A 24780-nucleotide genomic window follows, 5' to 3' on the forward strand; every position below is an offset into this window, starting at 1 on the left:
GACACTGCAGGTCGTGTGCTTCAAGTCAAGAGGTACAGTGTGCTTGAATGGGCCTGGTAGGTGATTGAGAATGCCTCCAGTGGAGTTACAGTATATTCTTTCTGGAGTTGGAGTCTGGATTTGTACCCTTTGAGATGGTGACAGACCACCCTGTCCTAAAAAGCTGAAGATAGGTATTTTTACTTGAGTTTTAACATTTCAAAATAATTTCAAATTGTGTTACCCAGATCTCTGATTCGCTTAGTGAGAAAGGGCAAGGAGAAGATGGCTTTCTTAGGTGAGACTAAGTCATATAGCAATTGGGCCACCATACTGATGTTGAGATATCAATAGACCCTATTGGGGAAAAAGAATATCTGTGATCCTAACCATATGCCCTTAATAAAGATGAACAGCTATCACTCTCAGTCAGACCTGGGATTGACGGGAGGTGATGTGTTGGAGTCAGCCCAGTGGTATAAATAAGTTACATCAACCAGAAATGCTTTTTCTCTCTCTGTCTAAGTGCCATGTCCGATGTAGATGTTGGTGATGATGGTCTTCTCCTGTCTCTTTACCTCGCCAAACTAAAAACGTCATTGCAACTCATGTTTTTCCTGAACCATGTCACAACATTTCCACTGACGGTGTTTCTCAATCTTCCTCTTGATCTCTTCTCGTTGATTTTACAGAGCAATGCAACACTTTCAAAGATGAACCCTGCAATGTTAGCATGAACATAATATTCACTTGGCTGTTGTTGCACTGCAGTAGATGAAATAATGATATTTTGATTTGATATACTTTATTAACCCCAAAGGGGAAATCGGCTTCTTACATGACCTTTGGAGGTCAGAGTGAAGGGTCAGGCCTTGCACAGCACCCATGGAGCATAAGAGCCTGGCTTAAGGATCCAATGGAGTGGGATCCCTTCTTGCAGTAATAAGATTTGGACTGGCAACCTTCCAGACATGTTCTGTGACAAGGCTTTGATAGATGTCCCAGCAATCTATGAGATGAGACTCCAGCTCAAAACATGGACTCATGTGCTTCTCCATCTCCATTATACAACATCGGTACAATTTTCTTGTTCAAAGATGATTTGTCTCAATAAGATAACACATACAATTATACTATTTTATACACGTCTGTACAGGAAATAGAGATTATAAGGAAAAGCTTGAAGCAATGTTTGCTTATATTAATTTTTTCTCTTCCCTATGGTTTAATTTAGATTGTTTCTCGATATGATATCATACTCATTTTGGAAGTCGTGGACATCAAAAACAAAGCAGTGAAGGATTTTTTAAAGAAACTGAATAAGTATGAATCTTTCAACTTTATTTCTTTCATTCTTTAGAATCCATGCTGTCACTCTCTCAGTTTGTTTGTTATTCCACTTGAATAGATGTTAGTATTCTCTATGAGTCGGTCTCTATTTGGAATCACGTTATGTCATGCTGAGGAGATGGTGTGTAAATGTGTACAGATAGTTTGTTTTTCTCATGAAATAGACTTTGTATGTTGACTCTGCCAACTCCACTAAAACAAAAGTTGTTTGCTCATCTTTATCACACACTAAACAAATTTTAACAAATAAGACAAGTCCATCTGATCTGACTAATTATAACAGGAAGCAGAAGGCGATATGAGCTACCACTCTAGTGGGACACCCTACTTATTAGATGGAGATTACACCAAGACCCTGTAATCCTACAAACCCTTTGTAACGTTTGGCCAAGTGTGGCTCCAGGTTATTTATTTTCCTTAATTATTTTTGTATCTATTAGTATCCAATACTCTGTATCTTTCTATTATTATCTATGTTTGAAATAAATTCCTTTCCCTTTGCAAACTTTATCCTCTTTGGCTTTTCTGATTTTCATAGACATCTAGTTTTGCTCAATTGCCACCTTGTGTGCGCAGACTCTATCCTTTGATATCAGTTAGCTTTTTTAAATAGAATTAATTTGCAACTAATTTGATTGTAACAATATACACTGAGTGCTATGGACACGTGATGATTATCGACCTGTCTACTGATTGTCAATGAATGTAGTACAGTATAATTTACAGAGGTGCATTCTGTCACAATACTGCTTTCTTAATATACCGTATATACTCACGTATAAGTCAGGTCTTGAAACCCGAAAAATCAATCATAAAATCAAACCTCGACTTAAACACCTGTTTAAAAATAGAATATTTTTTTTTACATCTTCTTGCTTCCTCCAATCTCGCATCAGTTTCTCAGACACATCAAATTTTGTTGCAGCAGTGCGGTTACCAATTTCTTTCGCCACTTTAACGACTTTTAATTTAAAAGCAGCTTCATATTTTCTTCCATCGTAGATAAGGGATGCTCTTACGATAAAGGTGTATGAGGGTGTGAGATACAAAAAACACAAAACAGTGCAAACATCGCTTCAGAATAGTTTGGGTATTACTGTGTGGTCACGTAGACGTACATTGAAGAAAAAGGCCATGTACTCTGTGGTTACTCTCTCAGGTGGGCATTAGCATATCATAATTTCTTGGACCAATAGCGTGAGTTTTCCACATTCAACTTATACGACCAATATTATAAAATACCAGAAATTATATGTAAATCAAGCCCCGACTTATCCGCAGGAGAACTTAAACGTGAGTATATATGGTAGTTAGCTTATTTGTACAGTGTCATATACAGTAAATAATCAGAATGTTTTAAAAGTAATCATAGCATTATTAAATCAAAATATGCTAAATACAGTATGTGTATTACACTTTATTATCAGTAATTGTAGGTTGACATACATATGTTCAATTAATAAATACTTAAATGTGTATACAATATAACAGAAAGGATAATGTTTGTAAATGTTTGTGTCATCTTACACCATCTTTTTCTTCATCCACAGAGAAAATCCTAATTGCCAGTACAAAATGGAACTTAGTTCACCGCTTGGCAGAAAGACATACAAAGAGCAGTTTATGTTCCTCTACAGGTAGTGCAAAGTATTCTGTAAAACTGGGTGCTGGGTGACCTAAGACTCTAATTTATCATGTAAAGAAATGAAAGAGTTTGCCTTTGAAGCTAGAAATTGTAGTTCAAACTGTATTATAAATATGAAATTGCATTATGAAAATAGAATTGCATGATGATAAAGGTCATATATATATATATATATATATATATATATATATATATATATATATATATATATATATATAGTGGTGGGAGGGATGCCAATGAAATGGAAGGACCAGGGGAGAGAGCATCTTTGAGGCAATTCCTCCCCTGAGACGCTAGAGGGCAGTCCTCTTGGGTGGCTGTGGCACCACGGATTCCCGCAGAGCATGCCAGGAGCTGAAGATTGGTGCAGCCCTGTTGGGTTCAATGGGGGCCACCAGGGGGAGCTGCAGGGCCATATAGTGGACTTCCAGCACACACCTGGGAGTGATTCCAGGTAATACTGATGAGCCACCTAGAATCACTGCCGGGACCTGAATAAAAGGAGATGCCTCACTCCATTCGGAGAGCCAGAGTCAAGAGGAGGTGGATGAAGCTTACCTGGGGAGGAGTGGAGGCAAAAGGACAAGGAGAAGAACCAGAAGAAGAAAAGGTTTCTGGGCTGGACTGTTTGAACTTTGGTACTTTTGTGCTTTCCTTGTGTGCTGTGGTCTGTAGTGGAACGAATAAAAAGCTCTGCCCCATTTAAACAAACTGTATGCATTGTGGCAAACTCATGTCCTGCCTGTCTATGTTGGGTTAAGGTGGCTGTATGCGCCCTTTGGCTTCACTATATATATATTAGTGTGGTGCTGAGGTATCACCCGTTGCATGGCTGCACTCGGGTCCTAATCTGGATCCTGAGGTGGTTTGTGGTGTGGTGGGTGCAACAATGCACTGTATCAATGCGTGCTCCTAACCTCCTCCTCCTATTTCTGGTTTCACAGTATGTATATACAGTATAATAGGAGAGAGAAGGAGAGGGAGAATGAATGTACACTCACTCAGCAGATTATTAGCAACACTGTACTAATACTGGGTAGGGTCTCTTTTTGCTCTCTAAACAGCCCCAGTTCTTTGTTTCATGGATTCCACAAGATGTTGGTAGCAATACTTTGAAATCTGGTCTGTATTGACATAGTGGCGTCACTCCATTCTTGCAGATTTGTCAGCTGCACATTTATGCTGTGAATCATCCGTTCTACCAGATCCCAAAGGTGTTCTACTAGATTTGGATCCTGTGACTGGGAAGGCCACTAAAGATCACTGAACTCATCGTCATGTTCCTGAAACAAATTTTAGATGACTTTTGCTTTGTGACAGGGTGCATTATCATGCTGGGAAATAGCCATTAGAGGATGGTACTTTGCAGCCATGAATGGATGCACATGTTCAGCAACAACACTCAAGTAGGCCGTGGCATTCAGGTGATGATTAATTGGTGTTAGTGGGTCCAAAGTGTTCTAATAGAACATTCTCCACATCACCACACCACCACCACCATCAGCCAGGACTATTGACGCAAGGCAGGTTGCGTGCATAGATTCATACTGTTGGCGCCAAATTCTGACCCAACCATCTGTGTACTTCAGCAGAAAGCAAGAGATTCATTGGTGATCTTGTGCCCAGTGCTGCCTCAGCTTTGTGTTCTTGGCTGACAGGAGTGGAAACGAAGTGCTCATTTGTTGTTGTAACCCATCCTCCTGAAGGCTCAATGTGCTGTTCATTATGAGATGCTTTTCTGCTCACCGCTGTCATGAATAGTTATCCGAGTTAGCGTACCCTTTCTGTCAGCTCAAACCAGTCTGGCCATTCTCCTCTGACCCCTCTCATCAACATGGTGTTTCTGTCCACAGTCCTTTTTGCTTTTTTTTTCACACCATTTTGAGTAAATTCTAGAGACTGTTCTGCATGGAAACTCCAGGAGATGAGCAGTGAGTGAAACACTCAAAGCAGACCATCTGGCACCAACAATCATCACTGAGATCACATTTATTACCCCATTCTAGTGTTTGTTGTGAACATTAACTGAAGCTCCTCACCAGGCTATGCATGGTTTTAAGCACCTAGATATCCTATCATGAGTGAGTGAGGATATCATGGAAAGGACAATAATGCCATTCAGAAGTGGTTACTGATATTGCTGGGATTGACTCAACCCAGCTGCCAATCCTGCAATGAAAAGCATACATTCAGGTATAGAATTCATGCTGGGCTGTCTTACAATAAATGTTTGTGGATGTAGGGGGTCACTTTTTAATGATGTGTTTGTATACAAAGCTAGAAGTTTTTTAGCCTTCAACACAAATAAACACATTTATGTATTTTTATCAGACAGGATACGGTGAAGCTGATCGACACCTACCAGTATGAAGATAACCAAGTGGGTGATGAAGACGCCTTTGCCAGGGAGCCATACGTCCTCCGTTTTGCCTGTGAGAAGACAAGTATGTACTGATACTGTTATTTTCTGCCATATAATGATCTCCACCACCGAAGGAGAAATGGGGAATGAAAAAAATGGACACGACAGAAAATCCAGATAATTATTTCTATACATATAAAATCCAATGTCTGTCTGTCGGTCTGTATGTCTGTCTGCTTTTCACAGGAGAACTACTTAACGGATTTAGATCGGGTTTTTCTCTTTAATTTGCTTGAACATTCTCATTGATTTTGCGATCTCTCTCATCGTGCTAAGTATCATGGTTCACTTGCGGTACCGATTTATTTGTGTGAATCCAAGAGAGACGCAGCGGCCCTAAGGGAAGGGGAGCAGGGCCCTTCTCACTTACACGCCAGCCTTGAGGCATATCTTACATCCGCTTAGCTAGTGAATGCGAGAACTACTTAATGGATTTAGATCGGGCTTGTCTCTATAATTTCCTTGAACATTCCGGTTGATATTGCAATCTCTTTCATCGTGCGAAGTATCATAGTTTGCTTGCGATACTGATTTATTTTTGCAAATCTGAGAGAGACGCAGCAGGCCAAGGGGAGGGGGGGGTTGGGCCCTCCTCACTCATGTGCCAGCCTCAGGGCGTATCTTACATCTGCTTAGCTAGTGAATGCGAGAACCACTTAATGGATTTAGATCAGGTTTTTTTCTAGAATTTGCTTGAACATTCCGGTTGATTTTGTGACTTCTCTCATTGCGCTAAGAATCATCGTTCGCTTGCATTGCTAATTCGAGACAGGGGCTATGGGCTGAGGGGAGGGGGAACCGTGACGTCAGGAGTGGGGAGTCGGTCTACCTCTATGTTTTGGAGAGTAACTTGCCTCTGCTTAGATAGTGATACCTTTTTGTTTATTGATTTTTAAACTTTGTCCTGTTTGGTGACAACACGGGCAGAGCAGTGAGGAACAGCTAGTTATTAATATAAGGAAAAGCATAAATAACACGTATCTCAGAGTTTACTTAAATTTCAGCATTATAAAATAAAGGCAATAAGCAAGGCATTAACAGTCCCTAGGCCTATGCACATACTCAGACCAAGGCCTGAAGTGGGATGGTATGCACCATTACAAATTACCAGCACTTTTCCCAGAAACGGTGTGCGCCAACAGTAAATGTTTGCAGACCAGCACTTCCTCCATGGGGAGCCCCACCATCCCCAGCTGTCTTTTCTTTTGTACAAATATCATTGTGCTTGAAACTCCAAGGGGAAAAAATCCTCCCAACCCCAACCAAGACATAAAATAAAATCAGAAGAACAAAGAAGCCAACAATGTCAGAGAATACTGGCATTTACTTGTTTCCACTTCGGCACTGAATCAGACATTATGAACATCACACATGTCAACAATAAAACTTTTTATCAGGTCAATGTGACCTTCTTATTTGTTCAAACAGTGTCGTCAGCAGAGCAGATTTAGCATGGGGGCACTGTATTTTCATTGGGGGGGACCAATGAATGATTACTGTACAAATAAAGTCCACAGTATTTAAGATTGACAACAAATATGCCTGAGAGTGCATAAGCAACAGAGACGAGAGCAAAAAGAACCTTGTCATGTACAATGCAACGCTGGACTTTAATAAATGCTAGCGTTCACCCAGGGTGCACATCCAAGTCACCGTGATGGTCCTCACAGGTGGCACAGTGGTAGTGCTGCTGCTTCGCAGTAAAGAGACTGTGGAAGATTGTGGGCTCGCTTCCCGGTTCCTCCCTGTGTGGATAGCGCTTTGAGTACTAAGAAAAGTGCTATATAAATGTAATGAATTATTATTATTAATTATTATTAGATCTGTCCAGGGCCGTAGACAGTGAATTAGACCATAAAGACATATTAAAGGATAATATCATGTGAAATACTTCGAAGAATTATTTAAGTGATTATCATTAGGGGCGGCACGGTGGCACAGTGGGTAGCGCTGCTGCCTCGCAGTTGGGAGATCTGGGGACCTGGGTTCGCTTCCCGGGTCCTCCCTGCGTGGAGTTTGCATGTTCTCCCCGTGTCTGCGTGGGTTTCCTCCGGGCGCTCCGGTTTCCTCCCACAGTCCAAAGACATGCAGGTTAGGTGGATTGGCGATTCTAAATTGGCGCCAGTGTGTGCTTGGTGTGTGGGTGTGTTTGTGTGTGTCCTGCGGTGGGTTGGCACCCTGCCCAGGATTGGTTCCCTGCCTTGTGCCCTGTGTTGGCTGGGATTGGCTCCAGCAGACCCCCATGACCCTGTGTTCGGATTCAGCGGGTTGGAAAATGGATGGATTATCATTAGGTTGGACGTAAACTAGGCAAAGATTAATGGGTGTAATTTGTATGTTATTAGCTTCCTATTACTTTTTTAATATTTTGGATAAATTCATTCTGAAAAATATGCTGGACTTTTGCCAACTGGACTTAACCTGGATCTGTCTATTTGTTGAAGACCATGAAAATCTACTAAAAGTATCTTATGAAAAATACTGTGAACTAGAACCTCATTCTGACATACTGAATGTTGTGTCGGAGATGCTGATAGTGTGATGGGGGGTCCTTTCAAGTTCATCCATCCATCCGTCTACTCACCCATCATTCAGTTCAGGGTCATGGGGGTAGGAGACTATTCTGGATGGACAGAAAACAACCCAGGATGGTCCACAAGCCCATTGCCGGGCACACTCATGTAAATCCCGTATCCATATTCAGTCATGTAAGGTCAGTTTAGAGGCAGCTATTAAAATAACACACAAGTTTTCTGAAAGGATTTCCAGAATTAAACAGTTACAGTCAGTTAGTCAGCTGCTGCCTCTCTGGACATTTCATGAAAACCACCCAAGGGTCCCACTGTTTTTAAGTAATTCCTTGCTAATTTATGTTTTAGGATGCACTTAGACCATAAAAACATGTCAACTATGACAAATAAGAGGAGATGATTCAGCCCGCCAGGTTCTTTGGCTTAGACTATAGATAATCCATCCTAATATTGCATTCAAATATGTTTTAAAACACACCAAACATTTTTTTTTAATTTGAATTACACGGCTCAGTACCACCAACAATATTTCCACAACCCTATGAGTGGAGACGTGCTTCCTGAATTGCTTATCCTTGGCAATCTGTTGTATTGCCAGGTTTGACAAAGTCTATAAGATAACATAACATTTATTTATATTGCAAATTCATAACACACCACACAATATTTCAAGCCCACCTAATCTGCATTTGGATCTCAGAAGCCTTAGCCTATTGAAGCAATATTGGGCACAATGCAAAAACCAGCCCTGGATATGGTGGCTGTCAAAGCGTAGACATTTTACTAGTTTTATGTCTACTAGATGAGACATCAGGCTGTTGCAAACATCATGTCACTCATTTGGACAAAAGTAGGTCATTAACTGGAATGTGCACCATTGGTCTACAGGAGGAAACCAAAATGAAAATTAGGAGCACATGTGCACTCCTGACATCGGCATGCCAAGTGGGAATTCAATTGGGCAAAAAGTTCTTTAAAAGAATAATCTACTCCAAAATTATGCTTTTTAATATGTTACTTACCCCATTTGGTGATGGTCAAGAAAAATATTTAATATCACATTTTCTCAGAGAAAGGACATAACAAGGTTTCTGACAAAATGGGACCTAATGGTGAGCAGTGTTGGACAACAGCAAACAATACAATAGCAAAAAGTCCATTAAAAAATCTCACATTAATCATAATGCATAATGCACACGTCAAGTCATCCAATCGTATGTTCACATGTCCCAAACACATGCATTTTTACTAAAATATGGTTAAATAAACCACTTGTGGAAAACACTCACTCGGAAGCACCTGGAAATTTGACTTGAAGACCCGCCTCCCTGCCTCAGTCATTGGTCAGGAGTCCAGCCCAATCACAGCTTATTCATTGGCTAACATTGCACTTCACATGATATCCAAAACAATTGAGCACTGAGAGACACATAAGACTAAAGATTAAAAGTAAAGTATTGTGTATTGTATGGTCATAACTTGCAAAACGCATTAATTTTTGGCTAAAATATTGTTTAATTATTAAAAGAAAGTAGTTCAGAAACAAGAAACCCATTCACGTGGAGTGTCACTTATGAATTAAAGACAAGGCTCTTGACCATAGAATGATGGGGCGATGTGTTTTGCACGTAGTGTTCATACATCTAGATGGCTTGTTGTTTGGATTAATTTTCTTACTGTATGTCATTTCTCCACAAAAACATGCGATTCATTTTTTTTCTCAGCCATCACTACAAACTACATGGGGTAAGGAACAAATAAAAAATATTATATTTTAGTACAGTATTCCTTTAAAAGCCTAACACTGTCCCTCTATGATTCTCTAACATTAATTAGTAAACAAATATTGGAAAAAAAGTCAAATGTGCCAGTCTGTGTCAGAGTTGTAGTCAATGAATTCATTTATCTTTTCCCTAAGCGTTAACATTTATCTTCATTCTCCCCTGCAGAATTGAAAGATTTAGTTTTGATCCCCGTCCACACCATGCCTGAAGATTCATTCAAAGAAATCGATGAACTCTACGATGTGGTCATTGCTGTAAAGGATAAATGGAAGACTGAGGTAGGTCTTTATATTTTTCACAAGGATGAAAACTGCCACAAAGAGCTGAGCTTTCATTTGTATAAAAGGAAAAGTACAGACAGTCCATTATCAATGTATCTACTCAGAAGGGAAAGAGGAATATGAGCAGAAATTGTGTTGTCTGTAAAAATAATTGTATAGGTTAATAACAGACTACAGTACTGCTAAAATACAATATCACATTAAATCACTCAGAAAGAACATTCAATTAGATTAGATATACTGTATGACTCCCCAAGGAGAAATTAAAAAATGTAATCAAAACATACTGCCTGCAGCTTCAAGTTTGTCCAAGGTTAGCTTTTTGTTGAACAGACATCTTGCCAGTTCCCCATACGGAAGTATGGAAAAGATGGCAGATGTCTTTAATTTAGTAATTTATAAAATCTTTAAATGCAGGTTATACTCTGGACCTTTGAACCTGTAAAGGGTCAGCAGATCACAGAACAGAAGGGCAAGAAAAAGGGCGCTACCTATTAATAACAACAATAACTCTCCTTGACCAGCATTAGTACTACCATCTCAGTTCCATTAGTCGGAGCTCCAGTCGTTCTCCTTTATCTACAATACATCGGTTTTCCTTCACCTGCCTAATGTGTACATGCCCAGTGTATGTGAGGGGGGCCTGCTATGGACTGGTGCCCTATCCAAGGACAGATCCTGCCTGGATGAGTGATGTATGGAATAAATTAGGGCCGCTGATGGTGTGTTGTATTGTGTCCACCAGGGTTTGTTACCTCTACAGGAGGACAAGGTTCATTGATGGGAAATGAACTGTAGAAAAGTCGTTCAACTTACCACAAAGATAAAAAGATACCAACAACACAAATTATTCACAACACAAAGCTATCATTTTATACTTCGCTTGCATTAAAGGATCTTTCAGTTTACAAATCCACAATTAGGCCTTACTGGAAGAATCCCAGTTAAATGTTGACAGAGATGAATGCAACAGCTGACTGAGGTGCTCATGGTGCTCTGCTTGTTGACTCCTTCCAGTTTCTGTCAGAGAGTACACAGGTATGGAGGTTGGAAGGTCACCAAGGACTGCAATTCAAAAGTCCCAGGATTGAACAGGTCAGCGGGTGTGGTGCTCTAGCATGTGTCTGGGGTTCAGCAGATGTGGGGTCTCACGTGTCAGTGTGCGCTAACACTTTTTGTAACTTAAAGATAACACTGTGTTGGAACAATAAACCAATAAACCAAGCAAAGTTTAACCTGAAGGGTTGCTGAAAATCTTTGGGGAAAAAAGGACTTTATCAGTCCTAGAAATTGCAGCTTGGCTTGACACATGATTGGCTATAACAGGTAAAGATGGGGGGGTTTGAGGTCAGCGTGAGCCAAAGGTATAAAAGCGCAGTCCTATGAGTCTGTTGTCACAGGTAAAACTTGACAAATGGAAGAACTAAGAGGAAAGGCAGAATCTGGACAGGTCTGGTTGAGGGGCCAGAAACTACCACAGGAAAGTGTCAGCCACTACTCTTTCACACCCCATTAACACAAAAATGCAGCAAATCAACATTCTGGGTTCCAACTTGAGGCTTTGTACCCGGAGGCCCTGACTGACAGACTGACCGGCTCATTGTGTAACACAAGAGAACCTTCCACTTGGGCACTAGACACACTGGGCTGCTGTCCATCCGAGTTGTATTTGGGGTGAATGCCACACCCATATGTCATCACTTTGCTTCAGTTTAGGCACATTGAGGAATTAAGAACACTTATGCTTAAGGTCCATAAGGAGTGAATAAAAAGCTGTCCCTGCTACCCTACTTGCTGCACACTCTGTTTACTGTCACTGAGTAAGTTAATAAGTGACAAATGCAGAGGTCTGTCTGTGATCAGTGTCAGTCAAATACATAGCAATCTGATGCCTAAATAATAGATGAATGGGTAGAGATGAAACTTGGGGACATTATAGGTTGTCCCCTTGTGACACTCCCATGACAAAACAACCTGATACATGAAAAAAATATATTTTATAAGTTTAAAGATATTGAGAACGCAGACCACAGTGATGCACTGAATTTGATTGAAGTTCGTGGCTCCTTACATTTGTATAGAGTTTATATTGCCTCCTAGATAGATAGATAGATAGATAGATAGATAGATAGATAGATAGATAGATAGATAGATAGATAGATAGATAGATAGATAGATAGATAGATAGATAGATAGATAGATAGATAGATAGATAGATAGATAGATACTTTATTAATCCCAAGGGGAAATTCACAAGTCCAGCTACCCAGTAATGCTAGTCTATTGGAATACATTTCTGAAAGGTATACAAATATGAATGTAATTTTTTAATTCTGCTGCAGTCTTTGGTCTCACATTCCCTGAAGGCCTGTTAAGTACATGTATTATGTTCTCAGACTCACAGGTCTAACTTATTCAGACATCCACACTCACATTCACAACAGGACAATTTGGAAGCTCCCATTTGACCCAAATGCACATCTTTGGTGATATGGGAAGAAAACAGGAATACCTGGAGAAAAGCTACATAGACATGAGGCCAAAGTACACACTATCTCTGTCCACACTAAAACAATCGAAAATGTCTATGAGGTAGACATTTTCCTACACTGGGCACATGCACATTGGCAGAAAACTGAGCAAGATTTATCCCAAAACTGTAGTGACCACTAAATGATTTGCCTTTTGCACATGTATGTAGCATTCAAACTGTAGAAAATGCAATTTCGATGCAAACAGGTAAGCAACACATCAAGTGCCATGGAAAGCAACTTTTCCAATTTTGTTAGAATAGAAGTGTGACCAATCAGGAAATTAGACGTGAGAGTAATCCAGTCAGGGAAGGGCTATCTAATAAGCCCAAACAAATCAGAGCGTGGTTACACTCTGTGTTTTCAAAAGATAGATAGATAGATAGATAGATAGATAGATAGATAGATAGATAGATAGATAGATAGATAGATAGATAGATAGATAGATAGATAGATAGATAGATAGATAGATAGATAGATAGATAGATAGATAGATAGATTTAAAAGGCACTATATAATAGATAGATAGATAGATAGATAGATAGATAGATAGATAGATAGATAGATAGATAGATAGATAGATAGATAGATAGATAGATAGATAGATAGATAGATAGATAGATAGATAGATAGATGTTTATTTGGCCCTAGGGGGAAATTTGCCATTTTACAGAATATCTGTGTTTTTAAATGTAGTATAATAAAGGTAGCTTGAGTGACTGGGCACTGAGTTGTAAGGACTCCATGCTAACTGCTGTGGTTGATTAGGTTTCTTAAACTTTTTTTGTTTCTTTGCAGAATATTATGATCTTGGGAGACTTCAATGCAGACGGATCATATTTATCAAACAGAAAAATGAAAAAAATTCGCATCAGAACCGACCCCACCTTCAAATGGCTCATTGCAGATGACGTTGACACTACAGCTAATACTGGCAATGACTACACGTATGACAGGTACGTAGAGAGGCTTATAACTCTGATTTTATGGTAATTAGAGTTCTCTTCTACTAAAGCAACATGCTCTACCGTGCTAATTGCATCTTCTATTTCTATTTATTCTATTTATTTAGGGACTTTGTTTTTTTTTACCTCCCTTCTTCATTCTCAAGGAAATTTAATAAATTAAAATAATTGCAGTTTTCATGTTCAGTTTTTTTGGCCAGGGTTTGACAGTTTCCTTTCTTTTTGGCATTGCTCTCGAGGCATAAGCTGGAGATAAGGATTTTGATTTTGAAATTTTTTTTCTTTAGAAAAATGCAAACATTTTTATGGTTTATTTTGTGACTGCATTTTATTTCATTATTGTGTTACCTGCTGTTTTGATACTCTTACCCAGAACCACCCAGGAATGTGCTCTTAGGATTTTGTTTTTTGCTTCTATTTTTAAAAATGGATTCCTAATCTAATACTTGTTTAAATATTTTTGAAACTTATCTATATGAATTTGATCTTTACTTTCAGAAATTATAATGGCTTTGAAAATTCTGAAATTTTTCTGGATTGTTTCATCCACCATTTTGTATTCTTCATGATTGCCACTATTTTTGGTTCCCATCATTGGCACTATTATGAGAGCCATGTCCTTGGATGTCGTGACTTTTGTGTAACGATACAACAGGATAAAAGGTCATCCAGGAATTTACTTCCTTATGTGGGTTATGAATTCAAAACTATAGTTTTTTCAAATTGCCCTTTCTAAACGATTCACAGTCTTTTATTAACTTTTATTGAATTTATTTAAAGCATGTAACATTCCATACAATCAAGACAAACTTAACAAAACTAAATTCAGTTCAACCCCCACCCACGAGAAAGAGAGAAAGGCCAACAACCAGAGCAAAACGTTTAAGAGTAGTAAAGGGAGAGAGGAGTCTTTCTCCCCAGTTTAAAGGCTTATTCTATAATATTTTTGAGTAGATCCTGCCAGGTTTTAAAAAAGTTCTGCGCAGATCCTCTAAGTGCGAATTAGATTTTTTCCAATTTTAAATAGTATATAACATCAGTTACCCACTGACTTAAAAGAGGAGAGTTAGGATTCTTCCAGTTGAGTAAAACAAGTCTACATGCCAATAGTGAAGATTCTCAGTCTTAATGTTTTGTGATTTTTGTGTCTCGCTTTGACTTTGACACCTCTGTTTTGTTCTTCTGGTTTTGACCCTTCTTCTGTTTACTTGTCTGTCTCAGACTCAGTCTGTCTATAAGTGAGGACTGGCCTCGGTACGGTAGGCTGGTGTAGGAAATGTGGTGAGAGGAGCCTGTGATCAGATGTCTGCCGCTATTATCTCCTCAGTCACTTAGCATTTACTGCTGTAAACTGCCCTCTCCAGGTATTATGGAAGTGATAAATCGCTCCAACCCGAAGGCTGAACTCAGGAAAGTCTTTAATCCATGTTGCTGTGGCCTGCAAACAAAGTAAACACATTCGACAAGTCCCTGCATTTTAAAACAAGCATACAAAATAAACAACTTACCGCCGTGTAAGTTTAACAAACATTTTGGACCTCTTTAAAACATATTTAAAACTAGGGGGCTCTGCCCCTTGCTTGCTTCGATCACCAACCCCCAGGTTTGGTCCAGTGGAAATACAATTTATTTATTTTGCTTTCATGGGAATTGTTACGCATTAAGGGCACTTTTTATCTTAAAACCTCTGAAAAAATTTCTTTATACACTTTTGTTCTTTTGAGTTCCAACATACAGAGTTGTGGCTCTGAGGTTAGGGATCTGCACTGGCAATCGGAAGAGCGTAAATCCCGTAAATACCAATAGGGACTCTGTGTCATTGGGCTCTTGAGCAAGGCCCTTAACCTGCAATTGCTGAGCACTTTGAGTAGTGAGAAAAGCGCTATATAAATGCAAAGAATTATTATTATTACTCAATCTTTTAAATGAGGTCTGTGAGACATGCGCTTGATGACTTTGTACCATAATTCAGGACAGGTTTCTCTGTTTGGAATCTCAGCACAGACAAACATCATCAGAAGTTAATCATTTATTTTACAAAGTAACTGGTGCATTGGCGATCCTAAATTGTCTCTAGTGTGTGCTTGGTGTGGGTGTGTGTGTGTGCCCTATGGTGGGCTGGCACCCTGCCCGGGTTCGTTTCCTGCCTTGCACCCTGTGCTGGCTGGGATTGGCTCCAGCAGACCCCCGTGACCCTGTAGTTAGGATATAGCGGGTTGGAAAATGGATGGATGGACGGATGGAAACTAACCAATAAATGCATGTGAGGCAAACCCCGTTTTTGAAATTCGATGGTGTAACTGTATGCTTTGATTTGCCCGAACACCGTTTTCGAGTTCATTCAAGAAAAATAAGACTTTCTGATAAAACAATCTACTTATGAAAGTGAGAACATCCAGAGCCGATGTAGCCGGTGGCATTATTCTCAAGAATCTACGGATTTCTGGCCATTGTGGATTGCACGTCATTGTAATAAATAAATCTGTGCGACCAATAGTTCGGGATATTGCCATTGCATCATGATACTACTGTTGCAATGCTCTTGGACTACCTTGATATGATGAAGGTAACATTACTGTGTGGCGACTGGCCCGGACACAGACAGGCAGACATCGTTAGTACACCCAACACACGTTCATTTACAATATTCTTATGTACAAAAGTGACACACAACCCCAGTACTCCCCCAAAGTCCAGGCCTTTCTCTAATGCCTTCCTCTCAGGTCCACCTCCACTCCTCTCCTCCAAGACTTCGTCTGTCTCCGCTCCCGACTCCAGCCATCGAACAGAGGGAGGCGGCCCCTTTTATCCCCACCCGGATGTGCTTCAGGTGCCTCCCGATAATCTTCCGCCGGCACTCCCCAGCGTGGCCGAAGTAGCGGCTGCACACCCGGAAGCACTCCGGGTGTCCCTGGTCTTCTTCCCCCCAGCACTTCCGGGTGTGGTGGAAGTGCTGAGGACCAGAGCTCTCCAGGTATCGGTCACCAGGGCGGTCGCCTCCTCTGGTCCTCCTGGGCGTCCCAGCTGGGTGCCACCCCCAGCCACACGCCACATACTGCTTTACCTATTTTCAATTTGTCTGAACAATTGATATTTGAATTTTGAACGTGATCAATGAGCCCTTGCATTTGTTTGAGATTTTGATGAATCTCAACGTTTTAGACCATCATGAGTCCGAAAATATCATTTTTGGAATTATGTCTGTGTGTGTGTGCGTGCGTGTGCGTGTGTGTGTGTGTGTGTGTGTGTGTGTGTGTGTGTGTGTATGTGTGCGTGTGCGTGGGTGTGTAAACATGATAACTTGAGTACGCTTTCACTTGGGTCAACCAAATTTTGCATACAAGTATTAGGTACAAAACGTAGATTTCTATCAACTTTTTGGCTCTTATAACCAGAAGTGGTACTTTACCTTTTATTCACGCAGCTCCAGAGTCCGATTTATTCAACTTTATTTTTATAATATTTATTCAATTCATTATTAATTTGATTTGATTTGTTGTTGATGGTTCTTTAATGTACATAACATAGAAATCGCCTTGCGGTTTACTCCTCAAATATCCATCCCCACATCTGAGTATACGAGAACGTCCAGGGGAGACCACTCCCGATTTTCTCTGTCTAGAAGTGTTTTTTGTTTCTCATGCTGGTGGTGCTGTGGAGGATTTTGGCTGCCATGAATAAATGTTCTTGTCAGGCCAGAGAACAGGTTTGAATTTTAGAAAGATGTACAAATTGAATACAGCAGACTTTTATTAATACACTAAAAAAACATGACACCTAAGCAAGTGGAAAAGTACTGATATCATGACATAAAAACCTCGTTTTCCTTATTGTTAGAATTATTGACTTACCAAAAAAAGTGTATTTACGATTGTTTAGCTTACTTTAAGAAATACTGTCAAGTAAATTTTGCTTACCCCATTGGTAGATTTTTTTTGATCTAAATAAAAGCAAAACAACTCCCATTTCATTTTTGTTATCTAGTTTTCACATATGCAGTTTTGCAGTGTAAGATTTGTGTTGAATTATTCACAGATTTAAGTGTATTTTATCTGCTTAAGACTTGAAAGGCATGCTTTATGTGGGTGCTACTGCTGAAATGTCCTCTCCCTTTTATTCTTTCAGAATTGTTGTCTATGGTGATGAAATGTTGAAAGGCATCGTTCCAAAATCAGCCAAACCCTTTAACTTTCAAGTGGAGTATGGTCTTGATGAGGAGCAGGTACGTTGTAACATCAGGGCTGCTGCAAACACTAATGATGCTGAACAGCTGCCTATATTTTTTAGTTTCAGTGTTGAGGCAGTTGCCTCTTAAAACCAATAAAGACAATACAATGTATATAATACAAGGTTTGGCTTAAAACACACATCAGAAATGAAGGTTATGAGAGAGATACCCGTTATCTCCAAGAATTGCTCAAATCAGAAGCCAGCCTATAAACAATGGCAAGAGCAACAATATTCTGATTTCTTGCCACAGTATGGCCAAAATAAGGCCAAGAACCCCCAAACAGCCCCCCCCCCCCCCCCCCCCCAAATCAAGACCTGGGTTTACTGAGGCCTGGCATTCAAAAAGACCTGTCTAAAAGGTTTGAGTCGGCCCAACAAAGGGAAAAGCCCAGCAAGAAAATAATCCTTAATAATCTTGCCTTCCAGGTATTCACAAAAAGGGAGAGAAAAACAATGAAAACTCTGGCTCTAGAAAATGAAGATTTTTTTTTTTTTTTCAAGGAACAAAATCCAGTCCACACTCAAAAATCAAAATCCATAAAACAAAGCAGAGATTTAGGAACCAGAAAAATCTATAAATGTACCCGTAGACCGAATTAAGACCCCCACAGGCCCCTGGGTGACTTAGCGCCTTTATGGAGGGTTGACCGTACTTTTAACAATACAGCGCATATACACTGGGCTGTTTCAATGTTGACTTCAGTGTGAGTCTAAACTTCTTCATCACCACTGGGGTTGAGGGTGGGTCCCAATTGGTCATTTTGGTGTGCATACTCTCTAGATACCCAGACTCTCAATCATTTCATAAAATGATTGGGGGACATCCCCCTTGATCATTTCTTCTGGCAGCTATTTATGGGCCCCTTGTGAATGAGCACCCTGGATACCCTGATGGTAGACCCCTTATGTACTCACACAGGATTACAATGCTGATCTCAAGACCTGATCCTCTGCCTGGCAAATATAAGTAGAGGACGGTCATTCAGCTGAATTCCCCTGAAACTCTATTTTAAGGGTACAGGGCACATAACTAAAACATTAATACAATAGAAAACATACATAATACACAACACATAAACAAAAAAACATTCAGAACATGAAGATCAAAAATATAATTAATTAGGACCTCTGGTCATCAAATAATGGCGGTTCATATTCAGCAAGCTGAACATTTCCTTTTTGGCCACAACGTCTTTTGATTTCAGTATGAAAAAATACCACCAAACAGTGAGCACCTCGCTGGTGTAACTTTCATAAATAGGTGGTCTTCAACCAAACATTGATGTAAGAATGTTAAAGCAGTGTTTGCATATGGGCAGAAGGTGTGAGTGTTTAAAATCTCCTTATTTTCTGGCATGCACTTCTCCCTCATTGCCATTCTTGTATTCTGTGTCCTGGAGTATGTCTGGCATGTCAAAGTATCAGCCAACTGCTCAATGGCTCCATATTCAGACTTACCTCTCGTCGTTCTTCATCACTGAAGTGCCTCCTGTGTTTTGCTTCACCCTCAGGAGATGTCACTGCTGGAGTTCTTCCTTCCTTATGTGATCATAACACTCACTTTGGTGGGAGAACAAGAGCACAGCTCAGTTTGCGCACGCATGTCTCTGTGTTTGTCAGTGTGTTTTGTATCTCGTACTTGATGCTCAGCAGATGGCACTGCTGTTATTTCCTAAAAGATGTCTTGGCCCTCAACAGATGCTGCTGCTGTTCTTTTTCAATCACCAATGTCACCCAAGTTATTTGTGACTAATTGCATGACGGATGGACACAACCCTTAGCATTTTATACATATGCTGTATTAGTTGTGCTAGCCATCTAAGACAGGTTGAAGTCTAAGGAATCAACATAGACCTTAGTGTGTATTGGAATTGTGACAGGAGGCTGGGGGCCAGACCCAGCTGGGATGCCTGGAAGGACCCGAATGGGATCTATATGTACCCCGGGCCATGAGGGGGCAACCGCCCTGGATAGCAAGGAAGTAGCAGGGAGGCTCAAACCCGTGGGGGCTCGTGGCTACCACCAGGCTACCCCAATCCTCATAAAGCCCGGGAGATCTACACTTCCGCCACACCTGGGAAGCACCATGGCTTCTGGGTGCTCATGCGGCACTTCCGCCACACCAGGAAGTGCCGCTGGAAGAGCATCAGCGAGCACCTGGAGCATGTCCAGGTGACTATAAAGGGGGCCGCCTTCCTACAGTCGTAGAGCTAGAGTCGGGAGCTGAAGCAGGACAAAGCTCCAGTGACAGGTGGAAGAGAGGCAGCCCACGGACATTGAAGGCCTGTAGAAGGGTGTTGTGGTGCTGGAAGCACTGTGTTTGTGTGGGACTTGGGTTTTGGGACCTTTGTTTATTAAAGCGTGTGTATTTGAAGAACTGCCGGTGTCCATCTGGTTGTGTCCGGGCTGAGCTTTTCACAGAATGTATTCTGTTTTGCATGGAGTAATAAAATGCATCACACTTGACAGGCATCACAAACATTTGTAGTAATAAAATGCATTCCAACAAATGTTTGTGATACACCATCTGTTGGAATGACAAACACAATGTACAAGTCTCTGTTTTATGCCATTTGGTAAGGGATTTGTAAACCAGTGTTAATATTTATGATGTACCATCTGTTACAATGACAAATGCAATGTATTTTACTACTACAAATGTTTGTGATGCACCATCTGTTGAAATGAAAAATGCAATGCATATGTGTCTGTTATGTGCCATTTGGTATGAGATTCATAACAGCCGTGTTAATGTTTGTGATATGCCATCTGTTAGAATGACAAATGCAATGCATTTTATTACTGCAAATGTTGGTGATGCAATGCACAAGTCTCCGTTATATGTCATTTGGTAAGGGATTTGTAAAGCAGAGTTAATGTGATGTGCCATCTGTTACAATGACAAATGCAATTCATTTTACTACTACAAATGTTTGTGAGGCACCATCTGTTGGAATGACAGAGACATAGCAACCGGATAGACACACAGATACACAGACACTTATCTTTTTATTAACGTGGATAGATAACATAACAGAGAAAATAATGTTTAACAACTAACAAATCAAATAAGAATTTACTTGACCCAGACACAAAACCCTGGCTAAACTACAGCAGGAGTCACATGAAACAACAAATACACAAAAATCCAAATAATTATGCAGTCATTTGCACATTTTAAAACAGGACTATTTAAAGAACATTCAGCAAAGTGGTTTATAGCAGAATGGTTCAACAAGCCCTGTAAACTTGTCATATTTCTTGTCATTCTCCTATGCCTTGTCATGCTGTCCTTGTAGACATCTGACTTGCATCATGTGTTTGTCTCTTCAGGCTCTGCATATTAGTGACCATTACCCTGTGGAAGTTGAGCTGAAATCTGCCAATTATGAAGATAAAGAAGAAGACACACATTCCAGTGTCAATCCAGAGAAGAAGCCGGAGAAGACCAAAAAGAAAAAATAAATTCTCAACTGTACACAACAGGAAAAGAGCGTAATAAAACGTGACATATATTTGAAGGAACTGTATACACAGCTTTTGCAAATGGATGGACAGGCGGATGAATGGAGCTTTTTTATCATCTACATATAACTTAAATAAATCTTAATCTGATGTGTGAGGCTTTTGTTTTACTGTCTTCAGAAAGAACAACATCCAATATATTTTTACATTACATAGGGGGGATTCCTTCTGGTGGGTGTAATAAGGATGAAGCACATGTTGGTTACAAAGCAACACTTAAGGGAGGAATGAACAAAAAGAGAACACTAATAACAATAATAAATCATTACATTTATATATCTCTTTTTAAGGTCCTCAAAGTGCTTTACATAGTGAGTGGTGTGGATCAACAGATGTGGGACACAAGTGCAAGCACATGCTTTTATTTTTTTTCACTCGTGGGAAACGCCTTCCCCCCGTTTCCCACGTGTACAGCTCAGTTCCAGCACAGCACAAAACAAACCTCTCTTCTTTCTCTCTTTTTCTTCTCTCGTTTGCTCCACTCCTCCTGGCCAGATTTGTTTTCTCCCACCCAACTCTGGCTACCGGAGTAGTGGTTGTTGGCTCCTTTTATAAGGCACCAGAAAGTGCTCCAGGTACTTGTTGGTTTATTTCCGGCAGCACTTCTAGGGGTAGCGGAAGAGCTGCAATCAGGGGCTCACCAGCAGCTGCAACACCCCCTGGCAGTGCCCACGGAACCCAACAGGGCTGCACCAAACTCCAGCTCCCATGGAACCCTGCGGGAGTCTAGCCGCCTAGCGCTCCAGGGGATGTAATGCTCTGGATACACTCCCTCCCCTAGTCCTTCAAATGAAGAGGTGTCCCGGCTCTGTGCCACAGTGGGTAGCCACATCAGCCACCACTAATGTGTAACATCAAGATGGTTGGAGCGACACCGGACATTTTTGCACCAATACGCCCACCACACATGAGCTGTTAGGTGGTGAAGTGGCTGGAGAGAGAGAGACAGGGGATGATTAGGTGGCCAGAATGACTATGACCACAGAGGGCAAATTAGCCTGGACATTGGGATACACCCCACTCTTTATGAAGGATGCCCAGGGATCTTTAATGAGCACAGAGAGTCAGCACGTCAGCTTTATGTCTCATCCGAAGGACGGCGCCATTTTTACAGCCCGTGTCCCTGTCACTGCATTGGGTTTCACGTTCAGACCACAGGGTAAGCACCTCTTGCTGGTCTCACCAACGCCTCTTCCAGCAGCAACCCAAGCTTTTCCTGGTTGGTCTCCCATCCAATTACTGGCGGGGCCTGATTAAGCTTAGCTTCAGGTGGGTGATCTCTTCTGAAGTGCATGTGGTGTGACTACTGGCTGTATGTGTACACAAATGTACAAAATTGTATAAAACGTATAAAGGCAAGGCAGCATGGTGGCGCAGTGGGTAGCGCTGCTGCCTCACAGTTGGGAGACCTGGGGACCTGGGTTCGTCTCCCGGGTCCTCCCTACGTGGAGTTTGCATGTTCTCCCCGTGTCTGCGTGGGTTTCCTCCGGGCGCTCCGGTTTCCTCCCACAGTCCAAAGACATGCAGGTTAGGTGCATTGGCGATTCTAAATTGTCCCTAGTGTGTGCTTGGGGTGTGTGTGTGCGCGTGTGCCCTGTGGTGGGCTGGCGCCCTGCCTGGGGTTTGTTTCTTGCCTTGCGCCCTGTGTTGGCTGGGATTGGCTCCAGCAGACCCCCGTGACCCTGTAATTAGGATATAGCGGGTTGGGTAATGGATGGATGGTATAAAAGCAAGTGTGCTATTGTGTTATCATATCACCTATGACATGCACCTAACATGAAAGACGCAAACTAACCTCTTAGGTTCTTTTCTAAATGGGGGGGGTAGCAAGTGTAAGGGACGGCCAGCAGCTTATCCCAGCCGGGACGTCCCAGTAATGGAAGGATGGGGGAAGGCAGCTTATCAGGGACACTTCCTCTCCCAGGACGATAAATGGCAGCTTCCCTGGACTGCCGCGGTGTTCCAGATGCCCGCATGGTACTATGGGACTTGGAGTTCAGCAACACAGCCCTGCTGGGTACCGTGGGTGCCGCCAGGAGACACTGCAGGGAGACTGGGGAGTCCCTACTGTGTGCATAGCCCGGAAGTACTCCAATGTCACAGGGACGGAAGCACAGAAGTATGTCTGGGCTGAAGAAAAATACAATTCTCCATCTGACCCGGAAGTGCTGACAAGCCACGTGGATGGAAGGGCAGAAGCACTTCTCGGTCAGGGACTATATAAAGGACTGGTGGAGACCCAGCAAGAGAGCTGGAGTTGGGAAGTAGTAGGACAGAGCTTGCTGGGAGGAGATGTGTAGAGGTGGAGTGGTGGCTCTGAGGCTAGGGATCTGCACTGGCAATCGGAAGGTTGCCGGTTCGAATCCCGTAAATGCCAATAGAGACTCTGCTCTGTTGGGCCCTTAAGCAAGGCCCTTAACCTGCAATTGCTGAGCGCTTTGAGTAGTGAGAAAAGCGCTATATAAATGTAAAGAATTATTATTTGTTGTTTATTTACTTGTTTATGGTGGCTGTAGTGCTTTAAATGCACTTTGAAGAAGGAAAAACAATTAAAAGAGCTTCTTTGTGCTTTTATCCTGTGTCGGCGTATCTGTCTGTTGGCTTTAGTGAGGTAATAGTAACCCTTAGCGTTCACACAAGAAATGTCAAACCCACTATACAACTGTTACTTGTCTCACCGTCTGTGCTCCTCACATTCAACCTTGGGGTCCGCTATGGCGGGCTAACTGGGGCTGCCTTCGTTTCCTCTCCTTTACTTCAATCCAGTTTACCCAAAGTAAAGGGCTTCACAAGAGTGCCCTTAAGTGACTGTACCTAGTAAAAAAAAAAACTGAACGATCAAAACCTCCTGGCAACGCTAGTAACAGTCAAACGGGGACACCAGATTAAAGCTTTCCTTTAAAATGTATATTTATTTGCATTAAAATAAATAACAGCAAATATAAGCAAGGGCGGCGTAGTGGCGCAGTGGGTAGCGCTGCTGCCTCCCAGTAAAGAGACCTTCCCGGGACCACCCTGCGTGGAGTTTGCATGTTCTCCCCGTGTCTGCGTGGGTTTCCTCCTTGTACTCCGGTTTTATCCCACAGTGCAAAGACATGCAGGTTAGGTGCATTGGTGATCCTAAATTGTCTCTAGTGTGTGCTTGGTGTGTGTGCCCTGTGGTGAGCTGGCGCCCTGCTCGGGGTTTGTTTCCTGCCTTGCGCCCTGTGTTGGCTGGGATTGGCTCCAGCAGACCCCCGTGACCCTGTGTTAGGATATAGTTGGTTGGATAATGGATGGATGGAAATAAAAGCGATTGAAAGAATCATAACCCTGGGTAGATTAAAGTCTTCATGCAGACCACTTTGTAACAGCAGACCCTTTCACTTCCTGCACACTTTATTGTGTTGTAGACTGAATTTCAAATGGTTAGATTTGCCATTTCTGTCCATCCACCTACACTCACTAATCCATAGTGACAAGGTGAAAAGAGGTTCTCAGAAAGGTTTAAAAATCAAGAGCTGAAATCTCTCGTTCATAAAAGTATTCAGACCCTTT

General features: G+C 41.4%; 1 protein-coding gene across 1 annotated transcript in view; it reads left to right on the plus strand.

Moving 5' to 3' along the window:
- Positions 1–21248, plus strand: part of dnase1l4.1 (deoxyribonuclease 1 like 4, tandem duplicate 1) — a 37068-nt gene extending 15820 nt beyond the window's left edge. Inside the window, exons 3-9 of the mRNA XM_028824840.2 lie at positions 1214–1302; positions 2880–2966; positions 5306–5418; positions 9877–9989; positions 13322–13479; positions 17614–17710; positions 21052–21248. Of these exons, the coding sequence (XP_028680673.1) occupies positions 1214–1302; positions 2880–2966; positions 5306–5418; positions 9877–9989; positions 13322–13479; positions 17614–17710; positions 21052–21183 (789 nt within the window). The 3' untranslated portion in view covers positions 21184–21248. The remainder of the gene's footprint in view (positions 1–1213; positions 1303–2879; positions 2967–5305; positions 5419–9876; positions 9990–13321; positions 13480–17613; positions 17711–21051) is intronic.
- Positions 21249–24780: the final 3532 nt, after the last annotated feature.

The sequence above is a fragment of the Erpetoichthys calabaricus genome, chromosome 18 (genome assembly GCF_900747795.2).
Source record: "Erpetoichthys calabaricus chromosome 18, fErpCal1.3, whole genome shotgun sequence".
Taxonomy (NCBI): Eukaryota; Metazoa; Chordata; class Cladistia; order Polypteriformes; family Polypteridae; genus Erpetoichthys; species Erpetoichthys calabaricus.